The sequence below is a fragment of the Octopus bimaculoides genome, chromosome 14 (assembly GCF_001194135.2).
Source record: "Octopus bimaculoides isolate UCB-OBI-ISO-001 chromosome 14, ASM119413v2, whole genome shotgun sequence".
Lineage (NCBI taxonomy): Eukaryota > Metazoa > Mollusca > Cephalopoda > Octopoda > Octopodidae > Octopus > Octopus bimaculoides.
The window spans coordinates 59,387,215-59,412,819 of NC_068994.1; the positions used below are offsets into that span (position 1 = coordinate 59,387,215).

At 37.4% G+C, this 25,605-nt stretch overlaps 1 protein-coding gene across 3 annotated transcripts in view; it reads right to left on the minus strand.

Annotated features, from left to right (window-relative positions):
• The window catches only part of LOC106878013 (hexokinase-2), a 65,638-nt gene that overhangs the window by 33,195 nt on the left and 6,838 nt on the right, over window positions 1-25,605 (minus strand). Inside the window, exons 1-2 of one of the 3 annotated variants that reach the window (XM_014927091.2) lie at window positions 23,458-23,615; window positions 23,183-23,323 (exon numbers count right to left, since the gene is read on the minus strand). In XM_014927091.2, coding sequence (XP_014782577.1) covers window positions 23,183-23,242 — 60 coding nt within the window. In that variant the 5' untranslated portion in view covers window positions 23,243-23,323; window positions 23,458-23,615. Of the gene's footprint in view, window positions 1-9,290; window positions 10,141-23,182; window positions 23,324-23,457; window positions 23,616-25,605 lie in introns of those variants that run through there. The other 2 variants (XM_014927093.2, XM_014927090.2) reach the window with 2 other exon arrangements.

A 25,605-nucleotide genomic window follows, 5' to 3' on the forward strand; every position in this document is an offset into this window, starting at 1 on the left:
CCGTGCGAGTCATACACGTGCAGGGCACCGAATTGATCGACGCACCGCTATTTGGCCGCGAAGTGAAACGGAGCCAGGCGAGTCGGTACTGGCCTAAGGATGTCTCAATCTGCCTGAAGGTAGATTTGTATTTGATGTCATCCCAGTTACGTTGAGCATCTGTATTCTGAGGGGGGGGGGTGCCTTCAACGGTCCTGGGTCACATCGGGTTAAGCCAACCCGCAAAGTACCTCACCGATGAGGGTGCAGTTGAAGGATCTCAGGGAAATGGAACTTTTTGAGTCGCAGCAAAACATTTGATTCAGCTGACCCACTTCCCTTTAGAGAATACCCAGAGATTGATGTTGTTGGGTGCATAGAAACTCAACAGAAGAAACCAATTAGTGGGTAATTATTATTATTTTTTTTGTTAATACATTTATTTCTTTATTGCCCACAGGGGGCTAAACATAGAGGGGAGAAACAAGGATAGACAAAGGGATTATGTCGATTACACCGACCCCAGTGCGTAACTGGTACTTATTTAATCGACCCCGAAAGGATGAAAGGCAAAGTCGACCTCAGCGGAATTTGAACTCAGAACGAAATACCGGCAGACGAAATACCGCTAAGCATTTCGCCCGGCGTACCAGCTCGCCGCCCTTGTTAAAATATATTATTGAAAGCAGAGCCATGTAGTTTTGTATTCCAAAGACTAAAGCCAATGTTGGTTAAAATAATATTTCCATAATTAGTACAACTATTCCAATGTCTGGCAGCGGTGCCGTTCGTTAGGGTTAACAGAATTCAGTTTTGGCAACAGAGGAAGGAATTTTCTTTTGTTTTCTTTCTTCCTTTGACGTGGTGCCACCGATATTTTCCAGTGGTTCTCAAATTCACCGCAGACTTTTAAAAATATAATCGAAAGCTTTATAAGATATAGACTAACGTTTCAAGGACGTTGTTTGCTTATTCATTTAGTGACCCCAATAATTACGTAAAATGGCTAACAAACATAAAAGAAAGATGGTACTTGTCATTTCGGATATTTCAATAATTTCCAAAAATTGATAAAAATCTATTGATGGATAAATGGGATACAGCGATTATTTGGGTTGAGATCTGAGAGAAAGAGAGAGAGACTGTTCATACAGACACACGTGCACATATATAAATATAGACAATATTAACTTCTTTTTCGCCAAATTCCTGACGATTTACCTGTATAAATCTTTTGTTTAAACTCCAGAGATTGGCTACAGAGGGCAGTGGTGTCGAATCCAAAATGCGAAGATCATAAATACATCAGATTTTATAAAACACTTCAACCGAACACTTGTATCAGTCATTTACATCGAATGACTACATTTGTTAAACATAAATGCGATTTTAATCAAGGTTACTTTTGTCCTTTTAATCCTAACAAAAGTAACCTTGATTAAAATCGAATAGAAGCCAATGAGAGAACCTCTACGTAGTCATTCGACTTTCTAGAAATAGGAGTGAAATTTCAAGTTACACAGATTTTGAAAGAAAAAAAATAGGGGGAGGATATCTAAGGTAATGTACTGTATTTGCTTATGGCTGAAAACGTCAAACATTTATGGTTGAGTTTGCTTTTAGGCGTGTTCCTGTTGACATAAGGTACAAGCGTGTCTTTCGCTGGAAAGACATAGCAATCAGCAACGGTCATTCGTAGTTTTACGCAAAATAACACAAATTCTTCAATGTTTGGAAAGAGCGCCCAAAATTAGTTTAGTCGCGGTTGTATTTACAATTGGGTTCAATCACAGTAACGGTCTTGATCGTTTAATTCTACCGGCAAGCACCTTTTAATAAACTCGTTTTCGCCAAAGAATTAATATTCTGTTTTATTACTAAGCAGTCAGCTTAAATATGCTTGAAGCATATTCGAAACCGCAAGAAAACCATTCATTGTAGTTAGTATTTTGTGATGAAGAAAATTTCTCGCCGTAAACAAATACACAAAGACTGTTTTGTTGTTTGGAAAAGATCATAAAAAAAAAAATATGATTATTTGACTATCAAGTACAAGGAAATAAAATTTTCTTTCGTTTCTATAACTCTGGTGAAGTTAAATGACATTTTCTTTTAAAGATAACCACTCGTTTTTGGTTTCTCTTTTTCTCATGGCCTGAATTTAAAACAATAAGTAGAAAGTCGGTATCGATCTCAAATCTTGTAATTTGAGATTAAAACACTTTTTTAAATAAGAACTCTTTCAATTTTATTGGAAAGCATGACGTAAAATAACAGAAAATATACAATTCAAGCGCAACAAAACGTTAAAAATAATGTTAAAATGAAAAACGATTTGCGGGTTACAGTAATAAATTTCCACTTGAAAAACTGATCGATAATCTCAACTATCATTGAACTTCGCCGATAATCCGTGGATTAGGTCTATCATTTTTTTAACGTTTCATTCTTCATTGAATATTGACCCCCTAAATTTTATTGGATACCGACATTTTGCGATCGAAAAAAAAATCCTTTTTAAGCGTTTAACATTATATTTCAACACGTCAGAATAACAACCACTTTTATCTAACTTTGGACTCTTCAACAACTCGGACATTTTCTCTTAAAGACTGTTTACAATATCTTTAGAGAAGATCAACACTATCAGTCTCCGATTAATACTCTATATTGTCTTCGCCTTGCAACTACTTTCAAAATTGGATCCACAGACAGAAGTATAACTCCTGGAGAGGTAATCGAAGTTCTTCATTCTCTTTCGTTCCTCAAACCAAACGAACCGCACTTAAAAAGATTCTCTACAGCTCAGTGGCTACCATATTCTCGAAGCTCGCACATTACAATGTCAAGCATCCATGGAGTAACAAGACACAGACCATAATTACACTGGGCATTGGTATCATACTCTTATCCAATTTGATCGATCAGCTATTGATCTTCTTCAGAAAAGCCATTGATCTCCAAGACCCACGAATAAGTGCTTGTTGATCTAGTGCCACATAATGTCCAATAGTTTTACTTAAGAAAACTTTTCGGTTGGTTCGTTTAGCATAATCATAAAAGCCTTTGTCCACTAATCAGAGTGACAACGACTAAAGAACCTTTTTGCTCTCTCAGGGAACCAAGCTGAAAGTGAAGGAGCCAATTCATAGAAGATCAGTGGATTTCAATAAGTTAAAATATTGGATTAAAGTTCCTGTAACTCGCAAATAGCCTTTCATTTTAAAGTTAAAATCCGTTTTCTATTAAACATTTCACTGCATTTCATTGAATATTTTGTTATTGCGCTTTATACTATGAAATAAGACGGTAGAAGAAATTGTTATTTATCCTCGTTGGATTATTAGGAGCTTATCATGGGGCCAGATAAGTCAGAAATCCTGGCTATTTCGTTATGGTTAAATAATATCACATTAGAACATTAATCATCCCGAAAACAAATTTCTAACAAGTCATCGGTCGTCAGCGCTAAACAATCAAATAACTGCTCAGATATGAGATCAATTTACAATTATAATCAGGAATAAACTAACTTTTTGTTCTCTTCACTGCAAGGATATTGAAATAATTTCTCTTATTTTAGGTTTTTAAAAAATGTATTAATTCAATTTTGTCGTAGCACAACAGCATGGCTCCTAACGATTTACTTCGATAATGAAATAACTTTAGCTTCTTTAATATTAAAATATGAAAGCACTTCATAATCACAAAGATTTTAACAAAACCTATTATCACCCACTTCTTGAAAAAGAGTGCAACTCCACCCCTTTTAAGACTGCAAAGTGTGACTTGAGATTTAGCTGCTATTTGTAGCAGGTCGATTAACAATGCAGAAGTTCTGGTGTTGAATCGTGTTGGATTTTGTTCAAGTATTTAAAGAAAATAGTATTTCTTTCTATTATTTCATTTCATAAAAATCTACATTTTCTGTTGAATGTTTCCCCTAAACAAACTAAAAATGCTTCGTTCGGGGCGTAGAGTTACGTCCCTTTACATAGATCGATACCGAAAGTCAGTCATCCCTAACCTAAAGAAAATTCCCTATTATTCTTCTGAAATCACCCAACTAATATAAAATGATCGAAATTCTTGAAGTTGACGTTTAATGAGAGAGAGGGGGGAGAGGCTGGCAGCCAATTATTGGTCGCCTTCACCAAAACAGACACCACACCTGTGTATGTTGTGTTGAGTGCGCACATTTCTAAGTATTGCCAAAGAGGTCAACTCACTGAGAGTTCTGCTTCGACTCCCGGTCGTAACTTTTACACTTCACTCATGGCGTTAGATACACTTGGGAAAGACAGAAAGGTCACATTCCTCACCACACACACATCTTTTTCAGTCAATAAAATACGTCTGCATTCGAAGATTAAAACAAATTATTGACCCCGTCAAATCTTTGAAGTTAATAGGTTTGTGGTTGTGTGTAAAATAAAAACATTAATTTAGCAAGCAAACGATGTCCTTCAAGAATAAATTTCCAGATTTTTCACCCCGAATTTACCTTCCTTCCCCGCCCCCTCTTATTTCGAAGCGAGAAACGCGTTAATGTCTGCAGGAACTGGTTTCAATAATTATTGTTTCTTGAAAATATGGAGACGATAGCAACAATGGCCCATAATAAAGGCTTTAGATCTAGTATAAGATACCAGATCACTTTTAAAACAAAGACTATAACAGCTTTTAGATCAAAAAAGGTTCGCACAACGGTAGATTGATAGCTAGAGATAGAGAGGAAGAACGAAAGAAGGCACCATCCCAAGACAATGGATTGGCGAAAACTTATGGAGAAATATTTTGTGGTGTCTATTTTGGCTTTGAGCAATCTAGGTTCTTAGAATCGCACCCCGTGTCACCGGGAGGAAAAACTAGTCGAGTGGAGCCTGGGAAAACGATGATCACTTACCGCCAGAACATCAGCTGGGAGGAGAGAATGCAAAAGGCAAAAAAAACCAAAAAAAACAAAAACAAAACAATATTCTATTGAGGAAAAGTGGATTTCGAAGCATACATACAGCTATAAATAACGGCACGTAAATATTGGGTTGAAAATCATCGTGGACATATCCTAAATGCAAGTACTTAGGACAGGAACAAGCATGGCCACGATCTTGGACATTATAAATAAAACGTGTCCATCGCTATGAGGCACTCTGTGTACACACACCTGTTTTAACGTCTATGTTCCATGCTGGCATGAGTTGGAGAGTACACCAGGCTACGATGGGTCCAAGGACTGCATCGTGCGCCAGTGTCTGTTTTGTAATAGTTTCTATGGCTAGTTGCCCTTCCTAACGTAGAAACCATGCCAAAGCAGATACACATATACAAATGAGTCAAGGAGTTTTTGTCTACTAATTACTGGGATAATTTCAGTTAATCAGTTTCAACTAAATATACTACCTATGTGTATTTGTAATAAAAAAAAAAGGTGTGGAGAGAGAGAGAGAGAGAGAGAGAGAGAGAGAGAGAGAGAGAGAGACGAAGTGTTAAGTTCGATCCGTCAGTGTGATATCAGAAGCTGAAGAAATAAGGTTATTTTCTTCACAACAAAAATTTGGTCACACCTTTTGGTAGACGAAAACTGTATGGAATCTCGTCGAAGATTGAAACCGTACATAAACCGTCCAGTCATGTTCGATACATTGTGTGACGGTGATTCTATCTGAAGATCCGTGAAGGGTTCACGTATCTGAAAATGACAAAACCACATACACCCTAATTTAATGGAGCAATCAGGGCAGTTGATTGTACGACTGATTATGCACCGACGAAATCAACGAAGATCCATTTCAAATCACACACACACACATGTATGTGTGTGTGTGTGATTTTAAATGAGTGTGAAGATGAGGCTATTTGGTTGAATTAGCAATCGTCAGAACATGATTTATGCAAATCAGGCCAAGCCAATCCGTTGAAGCCACCACAATAAGTGTGTACAAAATAGGTGGTGTATGTTATTTGTTGTCTTTGTCGGCAAAAGTGGTGGTACAAGACTTCTGAAGATGAACCCAATAAGGTTCGAAACCTGGGTCAAGAAGCTACAACACCATTTTATTTGACCGTGGAAAAATTAACAGGCATTTGTTTACATTTGTCGAAAGTACCACGGCGTCGGTTTAAGATATTTAAGATTCACTTTAATAATATAGGTTGGTAATTATCCTTGCACGCTGTCACAATTATACATACTAGTGAGAAGTTACTGTAAGTACTTTATATCGATCATTGTGTATCTAGGACTACATCATCCAATGTATGCCTCCCATTTCATAACAGGAGGAGGTGTATTTTAATAGAGTCGGTTGCTATCTCTAGCAATTCCAGCAACTCAGTAGAGTTCATCTCGTTGATTCAATGTATTATTTAATTCTTTAGTTTCGGTTTTCATTCTAAGACAGCGACTTTGCAGAAAACCTGCTACGTTAATACGGTTTCTCTCCATTTTAAATAAATAAAAAAACGCGGTTCATATTGACTTTCATTCATTCGGGTCGATAAAGTACAAGTAATATAATGAAATCACTCCCAAAGGACGGTTAGTTGTCATTTAGGTTCGGAGTTCAGTTTCTGTCAGGGGTGTCTAGAAATATAACATTACCATATTTAATCGACAACACTACTATACAATATGGGTTCTAGCACTCTCTACGGGATCGTTCCAACACTAAAAAAAAGCAGTCAAATCTCCCACATCTTACCGTCTTAAAGAACACATTGGGTAATGCGATCTTGGATTTCCTGCATATCGGATAAGACGGGAGAACTACGGATGGAATGCTTATGAACGTAAGCTTGTTTGGTTCGGGCTTCTCAGGGGTTAAACAACAGTCCCATCAATTCTATTTTCAATACTAAGCTGACGGACTGGCAGAATCGATAGAGCGTCGGGGAAAATGCCGCCAAGATCAACTTAGCCTTTCCTCTTTCTGTGATCGATAAAAAAAAGTACCATTTAAGTACTCGGAGCAATAGTATCGAGAAGCCCCTTCCTATCAAAAATTACTGACCTCCTGTCTAACTAAGAAACCAATATTTAAATATTGTGATATGAAGACACTTGATCATAGAAACCTTTTAAAGAAAGACATACCGTCGACATAAACAATACCCAACAATAAGCACAGAACAGCTCCTTGCTGAAGATCCTCGCTCGAAGTGATAGTCGTCCATGTATGTTTAAATTTTCTGATAAAGGTGTTACGTAAAACTGCTTTCAAATGACATAACGAAAACCCAGCCCTGATTTCTAGTCATGGTTGCCTTTGTTAAGGACTGGGCCAAATATTGTGCTAAAAGGCGCACCAACGAGAAGGAAGTGTATTTATTAAAAGTATGAAAGTGTGTGGTAAGAGCAGTGCCTAATCGACTGAATCCTTTCTCCGTACACATTTAAGCTATTGTGCATAGGTCGAAAAGAAAAAGAACTTTAATGACAACCAAGGTTTCTATTATGATGTTAATCAGGTTTCGATAAACCTTTGCAAATATTTGGAAGAGAAAATCAAGACGGAAAAATCAGATTGGCTTTTATAGAGATAACGACGTCAATGGCTAAAAGAAGAAAAAAAAGAAACAAAAAAAAACCTAATGAACGAGAGAATGACCTTCACGCCAGCTACTCAATATCACCTCAGTTCAAAAGCAACGGAATGATACAAACATTATTATCTTTCACTAAGGAATAAAATCAGGAAAACGAAGCATATTTTTCTGCTTTTCAAAACAGAATCGTTTTCTCTCACTATATTTTTGTATCAATTATGTAACTGATAAAAACATCAAATATATTGCCTCAATTTAATTAAAGATGGAAAAAGAAAAAAAGAGCAACTATAAACATTTGTATCTCATATTTAAATAAAAGGATTTTTAAATAAATGTATTTTATTGTGTTGCATTAAAATTTCTGAATCATTGTAGATCGACCGGAATATAGCGAAGTCCATCTGTCTGTCTCTCAACTAGACAACACACACGTCAAAGTGAGTTTCACCTTGACCTTCACTAAATAAATACCTCACACCTTCCAAACTTGACCAACCAGTTTAGCAGATTACAGTAACAACCTTCTTTCACATGAAATACAAAACACTCACTCTTAACAGCAACATTAACATCTTACTTCCCATATCATCACTTGCACAGCAATATCACACACACACGCACACATATATAAACAGACACACATGCAGGTATAGACATAAATATACATACACACACATATATATACTTGATGTATACACCCACATATACACACAAATCACACACATACATACATATATTATATATCACAATTAAAACGTTTGTTATATTTCATGCATGAGTGTTTATAAGACGTATTCATTGCATAGCCATTTCCAGAAACATTCATAATTCATACATTTTATGAATGTGTGTAAGCGTGAGAAACAAATGTCTCCGAATAGAACTACGACGCACTATTCAGATCTGAGCCAGTTGTGGAAGCTTCTGCGGCCAGAGATAGCCCTCAAAAGAGGGTTAACACATAGTTGGCAGTAGAAGATTCAAATAAGAATCACAGAACAGCGAGGCCCCGTTTAGAACGCAAGAGATCGCTTAGAAAACAGACTGTGAACTCACTATCCATCAGGTGCTAGCCATAATAAACCTTATTCTTTTATTCTTTCAATTTCACCTCTTCATACGAATGCGCGCGCGAATGCACACACACACACACGCATACAAATAGGTATGTATGTGTGTGTGTATGTGGAGATCGAAAGATCGAATGGTGTCTAAACGTAGCCGAGTATTTTAGAAATAGACATTCAAAGATAGCGATGTCAGACAAACGTAAGAACACGAAAATAAGTGCCGTTTGACATAATCTGTGTGATATCATTTAATCCCTTAAGATTAGGGGAACCAGATATTATTTGCTCTGCGACGGTAAACCTACATACCTCAAAAACAAACGCAAAATTATGAAGCTCCAGTGTTTATGTGTGTGTGTGTGTGTGTGTGTGTGTGTGTGTGTACGTTCGGAAGGTGCCGAAATTTTTTGTGATCCTGACAACTAAAAGCGAATGCCCACAGTGCGCGTGTATATATGTGCATATGTCTGTGTGTATATATATGTCTGTATATAAATATATATATATATATATGTATATATATATATATATATATATATATATGGCGGGGGGTATATATGTATATAGGTAATGTGTGTATACTGTGCGTGGCAGGAGAACAAAATATTCATTTGCCTGTCAAAACAATGAGTGTATAAAAGAAAGAGGAAAGAAGAGAAACAAGAAAATCAATATGAAGCTTGTACTTACACTTCGAGGTCGCTTGGAACGTCCTTGGCTACCACAACTATCAGTCCTACTATAAGTTTCCATGGAAACTGGCAATGAACTAACTTCCAAAAATTCTGTAGACTAAGTCGAAGATTCAGGCAGGGAGACGGGTCAGACGAAATAAGGGAATCAATTATTTCAAACTAATATTCTTGGTGAAGTAAATATTTCGATCAGGTGAGAAACGTGAATCTAAGAAAGGTGAGGGAAACAGGAAGACTGCTCCAGGATGACGAACGACACATGGAAATTCATAAAAGACATTCAGATGTCCGATATTGTTGTTATTACTTTTATCATCATCTTTATCGTTATATAAAAGGTATTAATGGCTTGGAATTTGAGTAAAACGAAACGTATAGCACCGACCAGGTTATAAATATCGTACCAGTCAATATGAGTGAATAGGTTGGTGTGGTTTAAATAGATTCTTTGTTAGAAGGGGAGGAGGAAATAAGGAGTGAACAAATGTATGGAAGATGCGAAACACGTTAAGACTATTCTATCATAAGGTTAATAGACATAGAACAGAGCGTGTGATAGCGACGGCGGAGACTAGTGGTGGTGGGGGTCGTAGAGGCGGCGGCGGCGGCGAGATACTTGCAAGTGACTGTTGAAATTGCACGGCTGGGGGGGAAAATACGGGTTCCACCAGTTGATTCTTAATCTCTGAATGTCATAACGAATGACTAGAAAAATAACTTAGTGACGAAGATATTCAGAAAATATCAGATTAAAGATTACAGCAGAGACCAGTAAAAACTAACATCACAATTTACGACTCCTGTTTGTGCTAGTATTTTTCACCGTTCAATTTAGCACATTGCCACCACCACTACTACGACGACTACTACTACTACCAATAGTAAAGAGATGTGTATACTACTACTACCACCACTGAAGAGATGTGCCTACTACTACTACCGCTATTATAACGACTGGTGTAGCATCATCAACAACTCCAGTCCATCTCTTCTCGAATGCGTTGGTAATTATTAAAAAAAAAAGCTACTTCTATTAGGACCTTGCGTAGAATCCACACCAAACCGAATCTAATTAAAGAAATCGGTGATAAACCAGAATTTATGCTTTCGTAATTATACAAAAAAAAACAACATATTATGGATTTCTGTAAACATATATATTTAGCGTATATACGTAATGATATATGCATAATGTACTTCTAAGAAATGATTTTCTTTAATAAGTAGATTCGGTAGAATTTCTTAAGACCGACTTGATGCCGGATAATCAAACCAAATCGGTTTCTAAGCAAGAGTGTCTTAGAATCGAATGTGTCTTCGTGTAAGATATTTTCTTTCATTTAATAGTTTATTTAAATAACCACCCATTGAATATATGGACATCGTTGAAGGGAGCAGTTTGTGCAACGAGATCTAAATATTGTTGAACGACTGGTAAAGTAGTTTGGTATTAATCAGACCTGGATTCCTAAGCTAATTCTCTTTCTCTCTGTTTACGTTTACACCTAGAGCCAAGTATATCTATATAACCATTTATACGCGCACACACACACACAGCTTCATATTATCACATACATATTCAACTCAAGCTGTTTCAGCTTATGAGGTTTCCATTAATCTCCAAACGTCCTTTGTCAACGTCGGTACCAGTAAATAGATGAAACAATGTCTTTTATAAACACAGAAGGTCGCACGTTAGGACGTACTTGAATTGGAATCTTAGTGGGCGTCAGCCTTCTCTAGAAGGTACTGTAAAAACACAAAAAATCAGTTTCACGGACAGAAAGAAGTGAAAGTGACACGTTCGCTCACTGCTCGAAACATATGCAACATCAATTAAATGGGATCTGAAACCGAACAATGAACCTCTACTTCTTGCAGATCCAAACCGTACCATCAAATACTCCTCATTTTGATAACTATATGGATATTTTTATCAGTGATTTTTGCTGCCCCACGCGAGTGCTTGCTGTCAAAACAACCTCGCTGACAATTATTTGGCCTAAAATACGAAAATGTTCTGCCACATGCAATTTACAGGAGATGCTTAATTCCTTGCAAGAATATAGAAGTCCTGGACAAGATTTTCTTCATTTCCAATACTTATTGACGAGAGCATGACCACGAAGGTTACAGACCGTCTTCAGTAAACAACATCTACACACATGAACCCTGAAAACAAACAGTTTTAAAACTTGCCGCTTTGCACCAAAATGATAAAAGATGAAACCAGAGCCTCTTGCGATCGCTCAACCTGTTAGTAATAGCAGCCAAATATCCCTCAAGCCAAACCCTAACGTCTGGATAAAAAGCAAGAGGATTACGGTTGAAATGTCTCTGATCATAGGTTTGTTAGATTAGAACCGACAAGAAGATAGGCGTAGGTACGATTTGTAAGTGAAACAAGCTCACTTCTCAACTGTGCAATTTTGAGTTCAATCATGCTGCGAAGCACTTTGGATATAATTATTCTACAACAGCCACGGATCGACCAAAGCCTTTCAGTGACATTTGGTAGATGAAAACGTCCTGGAACCCCATCGTTGAAACTGTTCCTGTTTGTCTGGTGGTAGACTTAATTGGTCACACGATTTCGCACAACCGCTTGGTACCTTGGCTGCTTTTGTGGAATCCACTGTTGTAAACATTTGGACCAGAACTTTAGCTTAAAGATAAATCCCTTATTTCTTCCCACCAGCCATGGAGGTAAACTCTTCGTCGTCTCCTTCTGACTAAGCAAATGAATCAGCAAATTAAATATTGTTGAGAATCTCCGATAAAACAGGGTCAAGAAAACAAACTGTAGCGAGGGAAGAAATAATGGTAATTTTTCAGATTAACACCCGCACGATTACCTAATCCTAACTGTAAATCCCTAAACCTAACCCTAAAACCCTAGTGAAAATCGTGCGGGTGTTAATATGAAAAATTACCGAAATAATTCCATACGAATGAACCTGTAAGACAAACAACACAAACACAGCATGAACATTAAAAATAAATAGACTGGGGAGATCTAAATCATATTTTGAAATATACTCTGACCATTGTGAACAGAATTCAAGCTTATTGACTCTTCAAGTTTAAAAAGACAAATAAGTTTGGCCGTTGTGCTGCCGTGAGCCTCCCCGCCGCTAACAGCTGACTTTAATCTTGTCAACTAATGGAGTGTGACTTTTCCATAGAGGTGTTCAGCTTCGTCATGGCAGCAGAGGCCAAACTGAGAGCTTCTTGTTATTTCCTATCAAGACGCAAGTATGGACTTGTGTCTAAAAAAGTTCACTGTGCGACCATGTGACTTCAGGTTCAACTCTACTACGCGGCACTTCGGGCAAATACTTTCTACCATAGCCTGAGTCCGACGAACGTTTTGTGAGTGAATTTGGTGTGTGTGATCTTGTGTTTGTTCCGACCACCACTGCTTGACGACCGAGGCCGGTTTGTTTACGTCTCTGGACCCCAGCGGTCAGCAAATAGAGACCGATTTAAAAAAAAAACAGTACTATGGGAGATTTATTCAACGAAACCTTTCGAGGCGATGCCCCAGCATGGCCGTAGTCCACTAGGTGAAACAAAACAGCACAAGAATTCTGTATGCTAATCTTATGTACACCTTTATAAAAAGTGGTTTGTGCACACACACACACACACATATATATATATATATATATAAACAAATAATTATTTGTTTACCACCCATGCGGCTTCAGCTGAGAGTGCCCCTGCACAACACCTTGGGCGAGAGTCTTCAATAACAGTACAGAGCTGACTAATGCCTTGTTTGTGGTCTTACGTATGTGTGCGGACATTCACGTCCGCATGTAACATCACAAAGTGCGTGACCTGTGTATAGTATGATGTAATTATATGTTGGTGTTTGAAAGTGTTTATTTAAGAAATGGGATTGTCAAATCACTAATTTTCTACCTCTTAGCTATTAATATCAAAATATAGCAACACAAAAAGCCGTCTATCCTGGAAAGGAAGTGATACCAGACACCACTACTCAATCATTTCCTGATTGCTTAACATATCTGGGAATTTTAAATTCAGTAATAACCAATAAGATGTAGGACACAATATCGGGTACGAGAAGAAGTTAGTGAATCATGAGTTGATAATTGTTCTAAACAAAAATATAAACAACTATTTTCGGAAAATGAAAAAGTCTTTAGAAAGAAATGAGGCTGGAGAGTCATGTTTCCAGTAAGATGTTTCAATCAAAATTCTTCACACACACAATATATAAGACTAAAAGGGGATCTCCTCGGCACTCCAGCTAATATTCGCTGAGAGAGAGTATAAAACTGGATAGTTTTCTATAATGAAAACTGTTCCATACAAATTGAAATTCCAAAGAGAAATTGTTAGTTAAGAAATAAGTCCAATAATGGAGATGTTGGTGTTATTCAATCCATTACAATCATTTCAATAATACATGGTTCAGAAAATTAATATATATAAATAACAATTATGTAATATTTATTTCTTTATTACCCACAAGGGAGGGGGGTTAAAACATAGAGGGGACAAACGAAGGGTTTAAGTCGACTACATCGACCCAGTGCGTAACTGGTACTTATTTAATCGACCCCGAAAAGATGAAAGGCAAAGTCGACCTCAGCGGAATTTGATCTCAGAACGTAACAGCAGACGAAATACCGCTAAGCATTCCGCCCGGCATGCTAACGATTTTGTAATTTTACAACATAAAGCAGCGAATCGGCAGGATTGTAAGCACATCAGGCAAAATGCTTAGCAGCGTTTCATCTGGCTTTTTGTTTTTTTGCTCTGAGTTAAGATTCCGTCAAGGTTGACTTTCCCTTTCGTCTTTTCAGGGTCAATGCAATGATTACCCATTAATTATTGAAGCTGATGTCATCGACTTAACGTCTCTCTGTAACTTGCTGGCCTTGTGCCAAAATTTGAAACCATTGCAACATATTACATGTGATCGATGCTCATCACGTCAAGCGAAGCAATACAAATGACACTTGGGAAACTGTCTAGAGTTGTGGAGGCTGCAGTGGGAGGAGCCTTTAATAGTGTATGAGACAGAGACACTCATTTACAACCATCACATGATGTCAAGACAATGGTCCACATGATGGGCTCCTTTCAGCTTTGGTCAACTCTAGTTGCAGACAACACTTGCCCAAGGGGCCACACAATGGGACTGAACCCAAAATCACATAGTTGGAAAGGAAGCTCTTTAATCATTCAGCCATACTGATATCATCATTTAACATCTTTCCATGCTGGCCTGTGTCAGGGTCCAAGTCATTTCTCAGCTATTGCCCCTAAAGACTAGGTCTTCATAGGGACCGTTTAGCTTGGTCTCCATGGTTGAATGCCCTTCCTTTTGCCAACTAATTAATAGTGCACCAGGAATATTTTCTTGTGGCACCAATGCTAAAAAAGGTTGAGTAAAAGGGACCACAGAATGCTACACGTTCTCTCCCCATTTTCTAACCACTTGACAATGTGTGTACTGGATGCATTTTTGTGGCAGCAGCACATTGTCTCACCCCCACCCCCTGATGGGGTCTAAAAGATGTAAAGTAGCAAGAAGTGTATGAGCCCTAAACGTTAAGTTTGTGTCAGTGGGGATTTTATTGCAGATGTTCAAACACTTCTGCAACACTACCAATCATTAGAGTTCACTGTCATCTCTTCTTCCATAAGATGCAACATCATCAGGTCAGCCTCCACCACTTTATCCCAAGTCTTCCTCAATCTCCCTCTTTCATACATTCCACTAACTTGAAGTGCTCAGCACTTCTTTATACGGAAATCACCCTCCGTTCATATTGTCCACACCTGTGCAACCTTTTCTCAGTTCATTTGTACTTGAGCATTCACACACGTTTATCAGAGATGCTGTTTTCATTTCTTTCTAGTCTTCACAAGTCTTCCATATTCACACAGTATTACAGTTCAAACACAAGTGACATACAATCTGCCTTTTACTGATGGAAAACACCCATTACCATCACAGTTAAAAGCTCTCCGAACTTTTCCCCAGCCTATTCCTACCTTAGCTATTATACTTTCTGAACACCTGCTTCCTCTGATAATTATTACCTCAGTAACAAAGGTTATCAATTAATTCTAATGGGATAACCAAGCATATAATTAATTCTAATGGGATAACCAAGCATATAAGAGAGTCTTTGTCCAGTCTGCTCTTAACCCTTACAGTGCAAGTAAGCTCAATTCTGTGCATGTTAACTTGATACACAGGAACCAAGTTATCTCAGTTTTGATGAGGTACTTTCTGGAATTCTCCACATTTCAGATGATGTAGTACACATCATCTGAAATTTATACTGGCCAATAGAAAGTGGTTGTGAGAACTGATTTGCATATGATTAACATGTTACATCACCAACTTAGAACAAGAGCAACACTTCACCATTTTTCAGCAGTTTGGCAGAAACTAAATTCTTTGATTTGGACTTTAGTATTTTTGATTCTCACATCAAATTTGAGGAGTTTGATCCTTAAAACATGATTTCATTAGATGCTGGAGCATTTATACAGATTAATGTCAAACAGCTATTGACAGGTGGGAGTTTTCCCAGAGACTTGCAGCTGAACTGGCCCCTCACTGCCAATACAAATGCATCATCACTTGACTACTTCATTCTTTATGTGAAAGGCACAGAATATGAACTGACCCCAGCAGAGACCAATCAATACCTCAGTCAATACAGTTGGTCAAAATAATCAAAAGTCCATAACTTCATATTGTGACACTTGTAGAAATGGGGTGAAGAAATTAGCTTGACAATGTTGATGTGGGAGGTTGATGGACAAGCCAGTGCTCAATGCATACTGCTCCATGGACAAACCCAAGCCTACACCAGAATTTGGAGAACACATGTCCAGGAATAGATACAGGAAGTTGTTGCCATTTCTGCACCTGACTGACAATATGGCAGCCTCAGAAAGAAAGGACTTCAATTATGACCCAAGCTACAAAATGAGACCAACCTATAAACCAATCATCACATACCAGTTATGTGATATTTACGACCCTGGAAAAAAAAAACCCCAAAAAAACCTGTGCACTGATGAAGGTATGATACACTGGAAAGGGTGCTTGAAATTCAGAACAAATATCTCGCAAAAAAGCCAGACAAATTTCAAATCAAACTCTCTGTTGTGTGGAAGTCAGTTGGACTATACATGTGATTTCCATGTGATTTCAGGTTCTGACTACAACCCTCAGCCTGATGGTAAGGAACATGAGGCACAGCTTCACTGCTGTCATAGGGCTGTTGAGAAAAACTAATGTGCGCCACAAGAACATTGTGCTTTTGTAGATAACTGCAACACATTCCCTGTTCTTTTTGATGAACTTTGTATTACTAACCTTTTTATGTCACTGAAACATTTTGTCTTCATTGCTGAGAGGTCCTTGTCTTGCAAATCGAAATGACGGAAGGTGAAGTGGAAACCTACTGGCAATAAAATGGTCTGACAAGTGTGATGACAATGCCAATTACAAATGAAGTTGACCATTTGGGAATACCAGTCATTAACAAACATCTTTCACAACATGGTGGGTTGTTGATCACAGACCAGATGTGAAAATATTTACACCTTTTTACTAGAAAAACTATGAAATGGTGGCTGAAGCTTTTCTTTCACTTGATAAACTTATTAGCAGTGACAATTGTTTACATTGTCTACAAGAAAACCCCATTGCACAGAGGAATCCAGTCACATCAACAGTTTGGAAAGGAGCTGCCCATCACTTGGTCAGAAGTTTCGTTGAGCCTTCACCTAAATGAGGACACTCCACTGACCCTGAACACAGACTTGGTGAAGACCATTTCCAATCACTCATCCATGCCAAACGGGGTGCCATGGCACAGAACCCAACAAAAGAAATGCACTCTGTGCAGTCATAACCCTGGGAAAACATACACTCAGTGCTTTCTGCAAACATGTAGGAACAAGACAGTGGTGCTCAGTGTGTGAAAAGCGCATTGTGTGTGGTTTCCTGCTTTGAAAGACACCCCCGCACTTCACACACACAGGTTCATTAGCAGGAGAGATGGTCGTTCAGAAAGTAGAGTAACCAGAGTATGAAAGGGTTAAAAAAGCGTGCAGGAGTACATTACTACCCCTGCAGAAAACAAAGGTCTTCTCCTTCAAACTGAAGGGTAGATTGTATGCTGCAGCATGATAATGAGGTGTGGCCTTAAGTGTAAAGATTAGTTAAGATTAGTGTGCTGCAATGTAGGAGAGAGAAGGCTGTACTAGTGTTGGCATGTGATACATACAGAGAACAACAGCTACAGTAGAGTAGAGACTACTCCAAGTTAGCAGATTTTGGTGTGGGCCCCCTTGAAACAAAGTGAAGACTGATCTGAAGATAATGCAACTCATGGAAGAATTGACAAACAACTGGACTGGCAATAGGCAGAACTATGACGATCTGACCACTTACAGTAAAACATTAGCCTGACACAAAAGTAGTGTTTAGAAGCGGAGATATTTTGTACTTTGGCAAGCCTACTTTTGCTACCTCTTCACCTTGACCTCCCCCCCCCCATCTGTTTCTCACCCTGTTCCTTATCACTCTCTTCACCATCTGTGCTGACCACATCCCCCCATCCTCAATTATGTCTACACATAAAGGGCTGCATTAGACCACCCTTGTCCACCCAATGCACTAACCAGCCAGCACACTTCCTCTCTCCTTTGGGCCACCTCTACTGCCACCCTTACCTTTCTTCACACCCATTCTAATCTTGACGTCATCACTTCCTCTTCTCTTCCCTTCTTTGCTCACCTGAACAAATTTACATTCTCAGTTATATTGTACTCTCTACACTCACGCACTTAACTATTTGTGGCATTTCTGATGTCATCGCTTCCTCTCCTCTTTGTCTCCTCAATCTTAGGTTACAAAGTTCCCTCTAGGGCACCCCCTTCCCATGCTGAAGCTAACACAGAACCTGCCACACTCCCTCTTTAGACGAATGGTGATCAAGACAACCTCTCCGATGCTGCTACAAGAAAAAAATGGGCTCAATACATTCTGTGGAGTCAGCAAAGTGTATGGATGTGACACCCCTTCAAACTCTAGTATTGGTGACACAAGGAAATTCATCCAGGTCACTTTGTGAAGTGGTTGGCAATAGGAAGGGCATCCAACCATAGAAACATAACCAAATGATGCCTAAGAACACCAGTTTATTGGACCAGTGACTCCAAATAAGAAACAACTTGAACTGTGATGACTCATTTAAACTATGATAGCATGGAAAGCAGATTTAAAATGAGGCTGATGAAATATGTACATATTCTTGCTTGTACACACAGATATACATATGTACATATATACACACACATATACATATTATTTATATATTTATGTGAAAGCACATGGCTAGGTGGTTAGGGTATTTGGCTCATGGTCATAAAGGTTGTGAGTTCGATTCCTGGCAGCACATTGTGTCCTTGAGCAAGACACTTTATTTCACATTGCTCCAGTCCACTCAGCTGGTAAACATAATTTGTACCTATAGCTCGAAAGGGCTGGCCATGTCACATTCTGTGTCACGCAGAATCTCCCTGAGAAATACCATTAGGGGTACACGTGTCTGTGGAGTTCTCAGCCACTTGTAACCAACAAAATGCCAGTTATATATTTATGTGTATACACCTTACTCACCACACACACAAGACTACAGATTGTTAAAGCCAAGGTTTGTAAATCAATCACATTAGTCAAATTTTAATATTAAAAATAAATTCTTCCTTTATTCCTGTTGAGAGAAAAATCAATTCATGCAAATCCAAAGAAACCAATGAAATATGTTCAGGAATATTTTACTAAAAAATATGTTGTCATAAAACAATTCATATTGTTGTGCAATCCCAAATGATGCTGCAATTTATAAGATGAAGGATCATCTAACCATAATAATTTAATCCCCAAAAGCTCAAAGTATATAGAAGAACATACAACATTTCAGATCATGCCTTCTCAAATAAACATTCAACCATCCTATACACTTTTCTCTAAACGGTTTTTAAATTGTTTTCACTGTCAGAGATCAGTTTTTCCTAACAAGTTTTTCAAAAATAATAATTATAAGAGTTTCGTTTTCGTATTTGGTTTGCCAGATTCTCAATGTGAATTTGTGTGTTGAAACAAATTTTCTTGTTATTGGCGTAATGACCTACACAAGACAACAAAGATTACAATAATTTCAACTTTTGGCACAAAGCCAGCAATTAGAGCGAGTTGGTCGATATAGGCCACAACAAAAGAATAAAAGATAAAGATTTGTTCTCAGCAAGATTCGATCTTAGCAACATTTGAATTTCGAAGCCAGAAAAACAAAATGCTATTAACAATTTTATCCGAACGCACAAGCGATTTTGCCAGCTCACCACATTAGTAGTCAATATAAACATTCCAACTATAAGCCTGAATTTTTTAAGGGAAGGGGGGAAGGGTGTTAGCCGATTATATCGGCCCTAGTTTACAACTGGTACTAATTTCGGCACTGTCATGCTATTAGCTGTCAGAAGTGAAAGTGCTCACTGCTAGTGAAGTATCTGTCTGTCTGCCTGTCGATTCTTTGGCTACTGACAGCTAATACCGTGACTGGCCGGAGCGAGCTATATGTCTGTCTGTCTGTCTGTCTCTCTCTCTCTCTATCTATTACTCGAAAGTTCGCGCGTCCGCGCTAGCTAGTCGTGAGTGGTCGATCCTATTATTTTTAAACTTCAAACTTCATTTGTTTTCTATTTTGATAAATTCTCTCTGTTGAAAATTATATTTTTATATTTTAAATAATTTGCAATTTCAGGAAATATGTTTTTATATTAAATTTGTGTTTTCTAATAAGGTGGACGAGTGATTGATAGATAGTAGATAGATATCAGTAAGTAAGTAAGTAAGTAAGCCAAAATACCAACTCAAACCAGCAGGCAGACAGACAGACGGATATAGGTGTCAAATTTGTTCCAATAACTTTCGAGTAATAGATAGTCATGGTATTAGCTGTCAGTAGCCAAAGAATCGACAGGCAGACAGACAGATACTTCACTAGCAGTGAGCACTTTCACTTCTGACAGCTAATAGCATGATAGTGCCCTAGTTTCATCAACTCCGAAAGGATGGAAAGGCAAAATCGACCTCAACGGAATTTGAACTCAGAATGTAACGACGGACGAAATGCCGCTAAGCATTTTAGTCTGGCGTGCTAACGAGCCTGCCAGCAGACCACTTTTTTGAGTAATTAATATAATGGATGTAGCAATAGTACAAATGATTTCACTTTCTATAATTAATGAAAGCAATCTCATTAGTGGACATGATAAAAAAAAAAAGAAAAGCATGAAGTGAAAACCCAACAATATGATTTTAAAATATGTAGTTAGCGACAGGTTTACCACATGATAATACTGACTCACATGTTTAGACAAAATATGATGACACCATGCCGCTGGTTGATCCGAAATTTTTCATAATATACCCAGGAGGACTCAGTATTATTGGTGCTATATTACACTGAGAGGATTCACGAAACGACTACAATTGTTTAATTATTTCATGGAAATGGAAACCGAAGTCGGTGGCCAGATTATCATCTCATCGGCATCAAAATGGTTAATCCGGATGCCACGGTATTACAGGACACACCACGTTACTATTATTGTTAGTCTTGGAAGACATTCAAATTTAGATATTTTGTTTTAGATTCTGAATCTCCGATGTTCAAAACATAGCATATAAAAAAAAAATCAGAAGTCTTCTTTATATAAGTAGACATAGATAGAGATAATTAGGTATATATTGAGAGATGGCGAGAAAGAAAGAGAAAGTACAGAGAGAGAGAGAGAGAGAGATAGAAGGGACAGAAAGAAAGATAGACTGACAGAGATAGACAGGTAGACAGACAGACAAACTAGAGAAATATGTAGAATTCAAACCTCTGCAAGACATTCCAACCATGACAATTCATTTAACCCACCCACCCCATTCTGATCGAATTGTTTTTTCTTTAGACAGTAGTGTGTAATCTGAGAGATTTGACTCCTATTGCTAGCATGTCGAGGGACCACATGGAGGACTGCCACCCGTCCCTACAATGGAGTGGTAGGGCTGGGAAAGAAGTGGTCAAGCTGACCTTGAACGTCAGCCGTTAAAGAAACTGGCGGCTGATGTTACAGGTGAAGCAAAGAACGTCCATTCGCATCAGCAGAGAGAATAGTGTTATCAGCTGAAGAATGGGGAAAGAAAGAGAAACATCTTTTAAGTGTAACTATTGTCATAAATTCTCTGCGATTACCATTCCTACAGGCGTTGCCACTTAAAACTGTTCCAAGTAGATGACAACATTTGATAGGTTTTCCCTATCCAGAGCCCAGCTGAGACTTCACAACAGAAACCCAGTTTAAATATTACAACAGCTGATCTTTACGAGTAGTGAAAACAAAGCGTCAAATAACGATTAATATGCTTCCGTTACACGGTAGACATCTATCAATCATCAACGGATATTGATGACGAAACGTCATATCGATCAGCATTGACATTTGTGAGATGAAGGATTTCTACAAATATTTAGAAATTAGCGATTCCGAAAACTTGAAACCAATTCTCTCGGTTTACAGACGAAAATACTTTTAACGATGTTGGAAAAACACATCATGTGTCTATATATACTTTAAATAAAATAAAAACTTTTTTTTGTAAACTTTACAACACACAGACACACACACTAACATGGCCAAGATGGTCATAGACCGATGCTACACCAAAAACATTTTTAAAAAAATATTTTTAAAGTCCGATTCTTTAAATAGAAATTAACAAAATTCTGAGAAGTGACTAGTCCGGATTCGTTCACTATGTCCGGTGTACGTAAAACCATTGGTCACTATGACCAAACATAAACTCAACTACTTATAAATATGTATATTACACCCACACACATAAGGCTTTCCTATTTTGCCTCAATGAATGAATAAACCTATAGAAAAATTCCGATCTAATTTCAGGATAATTGATCATCATAATCCAACAAAAACGAAATCCTTTTTCAAACAATAATTTGTTGCTTTGTCCAAGTTAATAAATTAACAAATTCATTAACACTCCGGCTTAAAGTAATAATTAATGAGGTTTCAAGGTTGTTAGGGCTCTTATTTCTAAATCTACAATTAGATCAAATCACTTTTACACACACACGCATATTTAATTATTTGTAAAATAAATTATGGTAGAGATGAATGAAACGTGTTTAAATGAGATGAGAGAGAGAGAGAGGGAGAAAAGTTATATGCGAGTTATATGACAGAAATCGATAAATCAAGCGAGAAATTTTAGATTAAATAGGTGAGCTTCTCTGGTTTGTCTGACAGGTAGAGGTTAGGAGGGAAACTAGGATTTCATTTCTTTTAAGTTTTCAATAGATATATTAAACAGTTTAAGAGAAGGCTCCATTGCATTAAACAATAATAAACTTGGTTTTACACTTCAATATAGTCTAGCCACGTAATATATTAATTATACGCGCTTTAATTAGTTTAATTATAAAAGCCTCATTATACACTGAACATAATTTTATACACACACATTCAATATTAGATCTACTTTTAAACACGTGTGATTACTGTGGAAAATGTTCCCAGGGATGTTTTCTGCGTGAACAAAATATAGTAAAGTGCTAGCTTATACATTTAATATAATGAGCCAAAAGGAATATTTAATCAATTGAAATTGCATCAGAAATGAGAAGAAAAAAAAATAGTGTTAACAATGACGTTTTTCTATTTCTTTTTTGTGAAAGAACAACAAACTAAATAATTATATATATTAGAGTTAAGAAGTAGAAATAATAATTTAGTTACAGATGATTCATCGACTGATCGGGGGGAGGAACATCCTCTGGAGGTGGCAGGTTGATGCATGGTCCACCGAATGAATCAATTTGGCGCTTCGATTCGTTGCTGTCCACTCTTTCACTTTATATTAACTTTCTTTTTAATTTTCTGGAATCCAATAATAGTAAAATAATGTTAACAATAATTTTAAAGTAATTCTAATAAAAGCAAAACATAATGAATATACATAAAACAATTTGTTTACTATTTGCATATTATTCATTAATAACAATAATACCCACCTTGTTTAAGATAATATGGTATTCAGTTCATTTCTACAGAATTTCATCCAAGTGTTTGTGAGCAGGGTTTAGTTTTCAGGAAGATCCGGGACTGAAAGATGAAAGCCCACACCGCTACCGCCACCAGCAGCAGTTCGGTGTGTGTGTGTGTGTCTTGGCGACATGTTCTTAACCAATAAAGACGCAGGTGGGGCAGCTTTCAGCCAATCAGAGCACAGCTTCAACGGCTAGCCGCTTATAAATTATACATGCATGGCTAAGAGGAAAAAAGGGAGAACTACCAACACTAAGTGGGGTTTTTTTTTATCAATGACGATCGCTGAGTTTTAATATTTACACAGGACGAAGTGAAGGTAGAAAAAACATCTTGGGTCACCTAAATGTAGACACAACAAGCATCTTTAATAGACATTTTGTCAGTATTGAAATAAGTTCGGTTCAGATGGGTGCTATGTAAATGAGGAAGTATTTTCACATTAAAATAAAAATAGTTAAAATTACATTTTTTCCCCTTTTCTTTCTTTCATTTGCCGCACACCCAATTAGCCCCACAATCAAATCTCTTTGTGTTATGTCCATGTTGTTGCGTGTGTCTGTGTTTAGGCAATAACAATGTTCTCACAAATATTTATTGTTCGTGTAAATTGAAGTTCGAACCAGCTTAGAAAAATATACTTGTTTATAAAGTTACTTTGATGATAATGAGTGGTGAATTGATCCTTAAAAAAATACGACGTAATAAATGGAGAGCAAAAAATAAATATATAAAATAGGAAAAAACACTATGGAAAGTAGTAGACCATAGAGAAATACAATTGGAATAATTCTTTGAACGTATTAATTGCTTGCGTGGCAGACGGAGGGAAGTGCTTCAAGGCAGTGTAGTAGCCTTTGTAAAACGAAGGTGATGAGGTACGGCGGGCTTTTTTTTTTTTTTTTTTTTTCAATATTTTCTCTGTTAAGGTATTTATTAGTTCTACAATTGAATATATTTCCTTTTATTTTTTTTTTATTTCTCCGGAAACCCTATTGTATCTGGTATTTTTTTTTTGCACAACTTCAATTCAAAGTTCAAAGTAAAAAAAAAAAATTGACCTCGTCGACAAACCTTTTTTTTTTTAATGACTAATATCAAAAGAGAAACACTCCTTTATATTCAAGTGCAATGATAAATATTCGTTATAAGGACAGACAGCTGTACAAGTGCGTACGTGCAATAATTTATTTGGAAACACGAAAGGTGAAGTTGATATATAATCGATAAGAATGTCACAATTTCCGATTATATTTTAATTCTCATTTTTTACGATTCGTGATTATTTATGTGTGTGTAAAATGATATATTTATGATATATATCGTAGGCAATATATATATCATACTGTTTATCTTTAGACTGCGGCCATGCTGGGGCACCACCTTGAAGAATTTTTAGTCGAATGAATTGACAACGATATTTTTTTTAAACCTGATATTTATTCTGTCGGTTGCCTTTGCCGAACTGCTACGTTACAGAAACGTAACACACGCACACACACGAAGGGCAGCTTTCAGTTTCCGTCTAATCTACTTACATAGCTTTGGTTGGCCCTCGACTATAGTAGAACACATTAGCTCAAAGTGCTACTCAGTGGGACTGAACCCGGAACCATGTGGTTGGGAAGCTAACTTCTTACCACACAGCCACGCCTGACCTGTATGTTCTATATTTATATTAAGCATACCTACTCAAGTGTATCCCGCGTTCGACTTTGTTTCCTCATAACTTTCATAAAATGGATATTTTTTTAATGAAATTTTCTCCAAATGCCTTTCAGGTGGGGTACATTACGACTGTCTCGGAATATCAATACTCTTTTACTTGTTTCAGTCATTTGACTGCGTCCATGCTGGAGCACCGCCTTTAGTCGAGCAAATCGACCCCGGGACTTATTCTTTGTAAGCCTAGTACTTATTCTATCGGTGTCTTTTGCCGAACCGCTAAGTTACGGGGACGTAAACACACCAGCATCGGTTATCAAGCGATGTTGGGGGGACAAACACAGACACAAACATATACACACACATACATATATATATACATACATATATACGACGGGCTTCTTTCAGTTTCCGTCTACCAAATCCACTCACAAGGCTTTGGTCGGCCC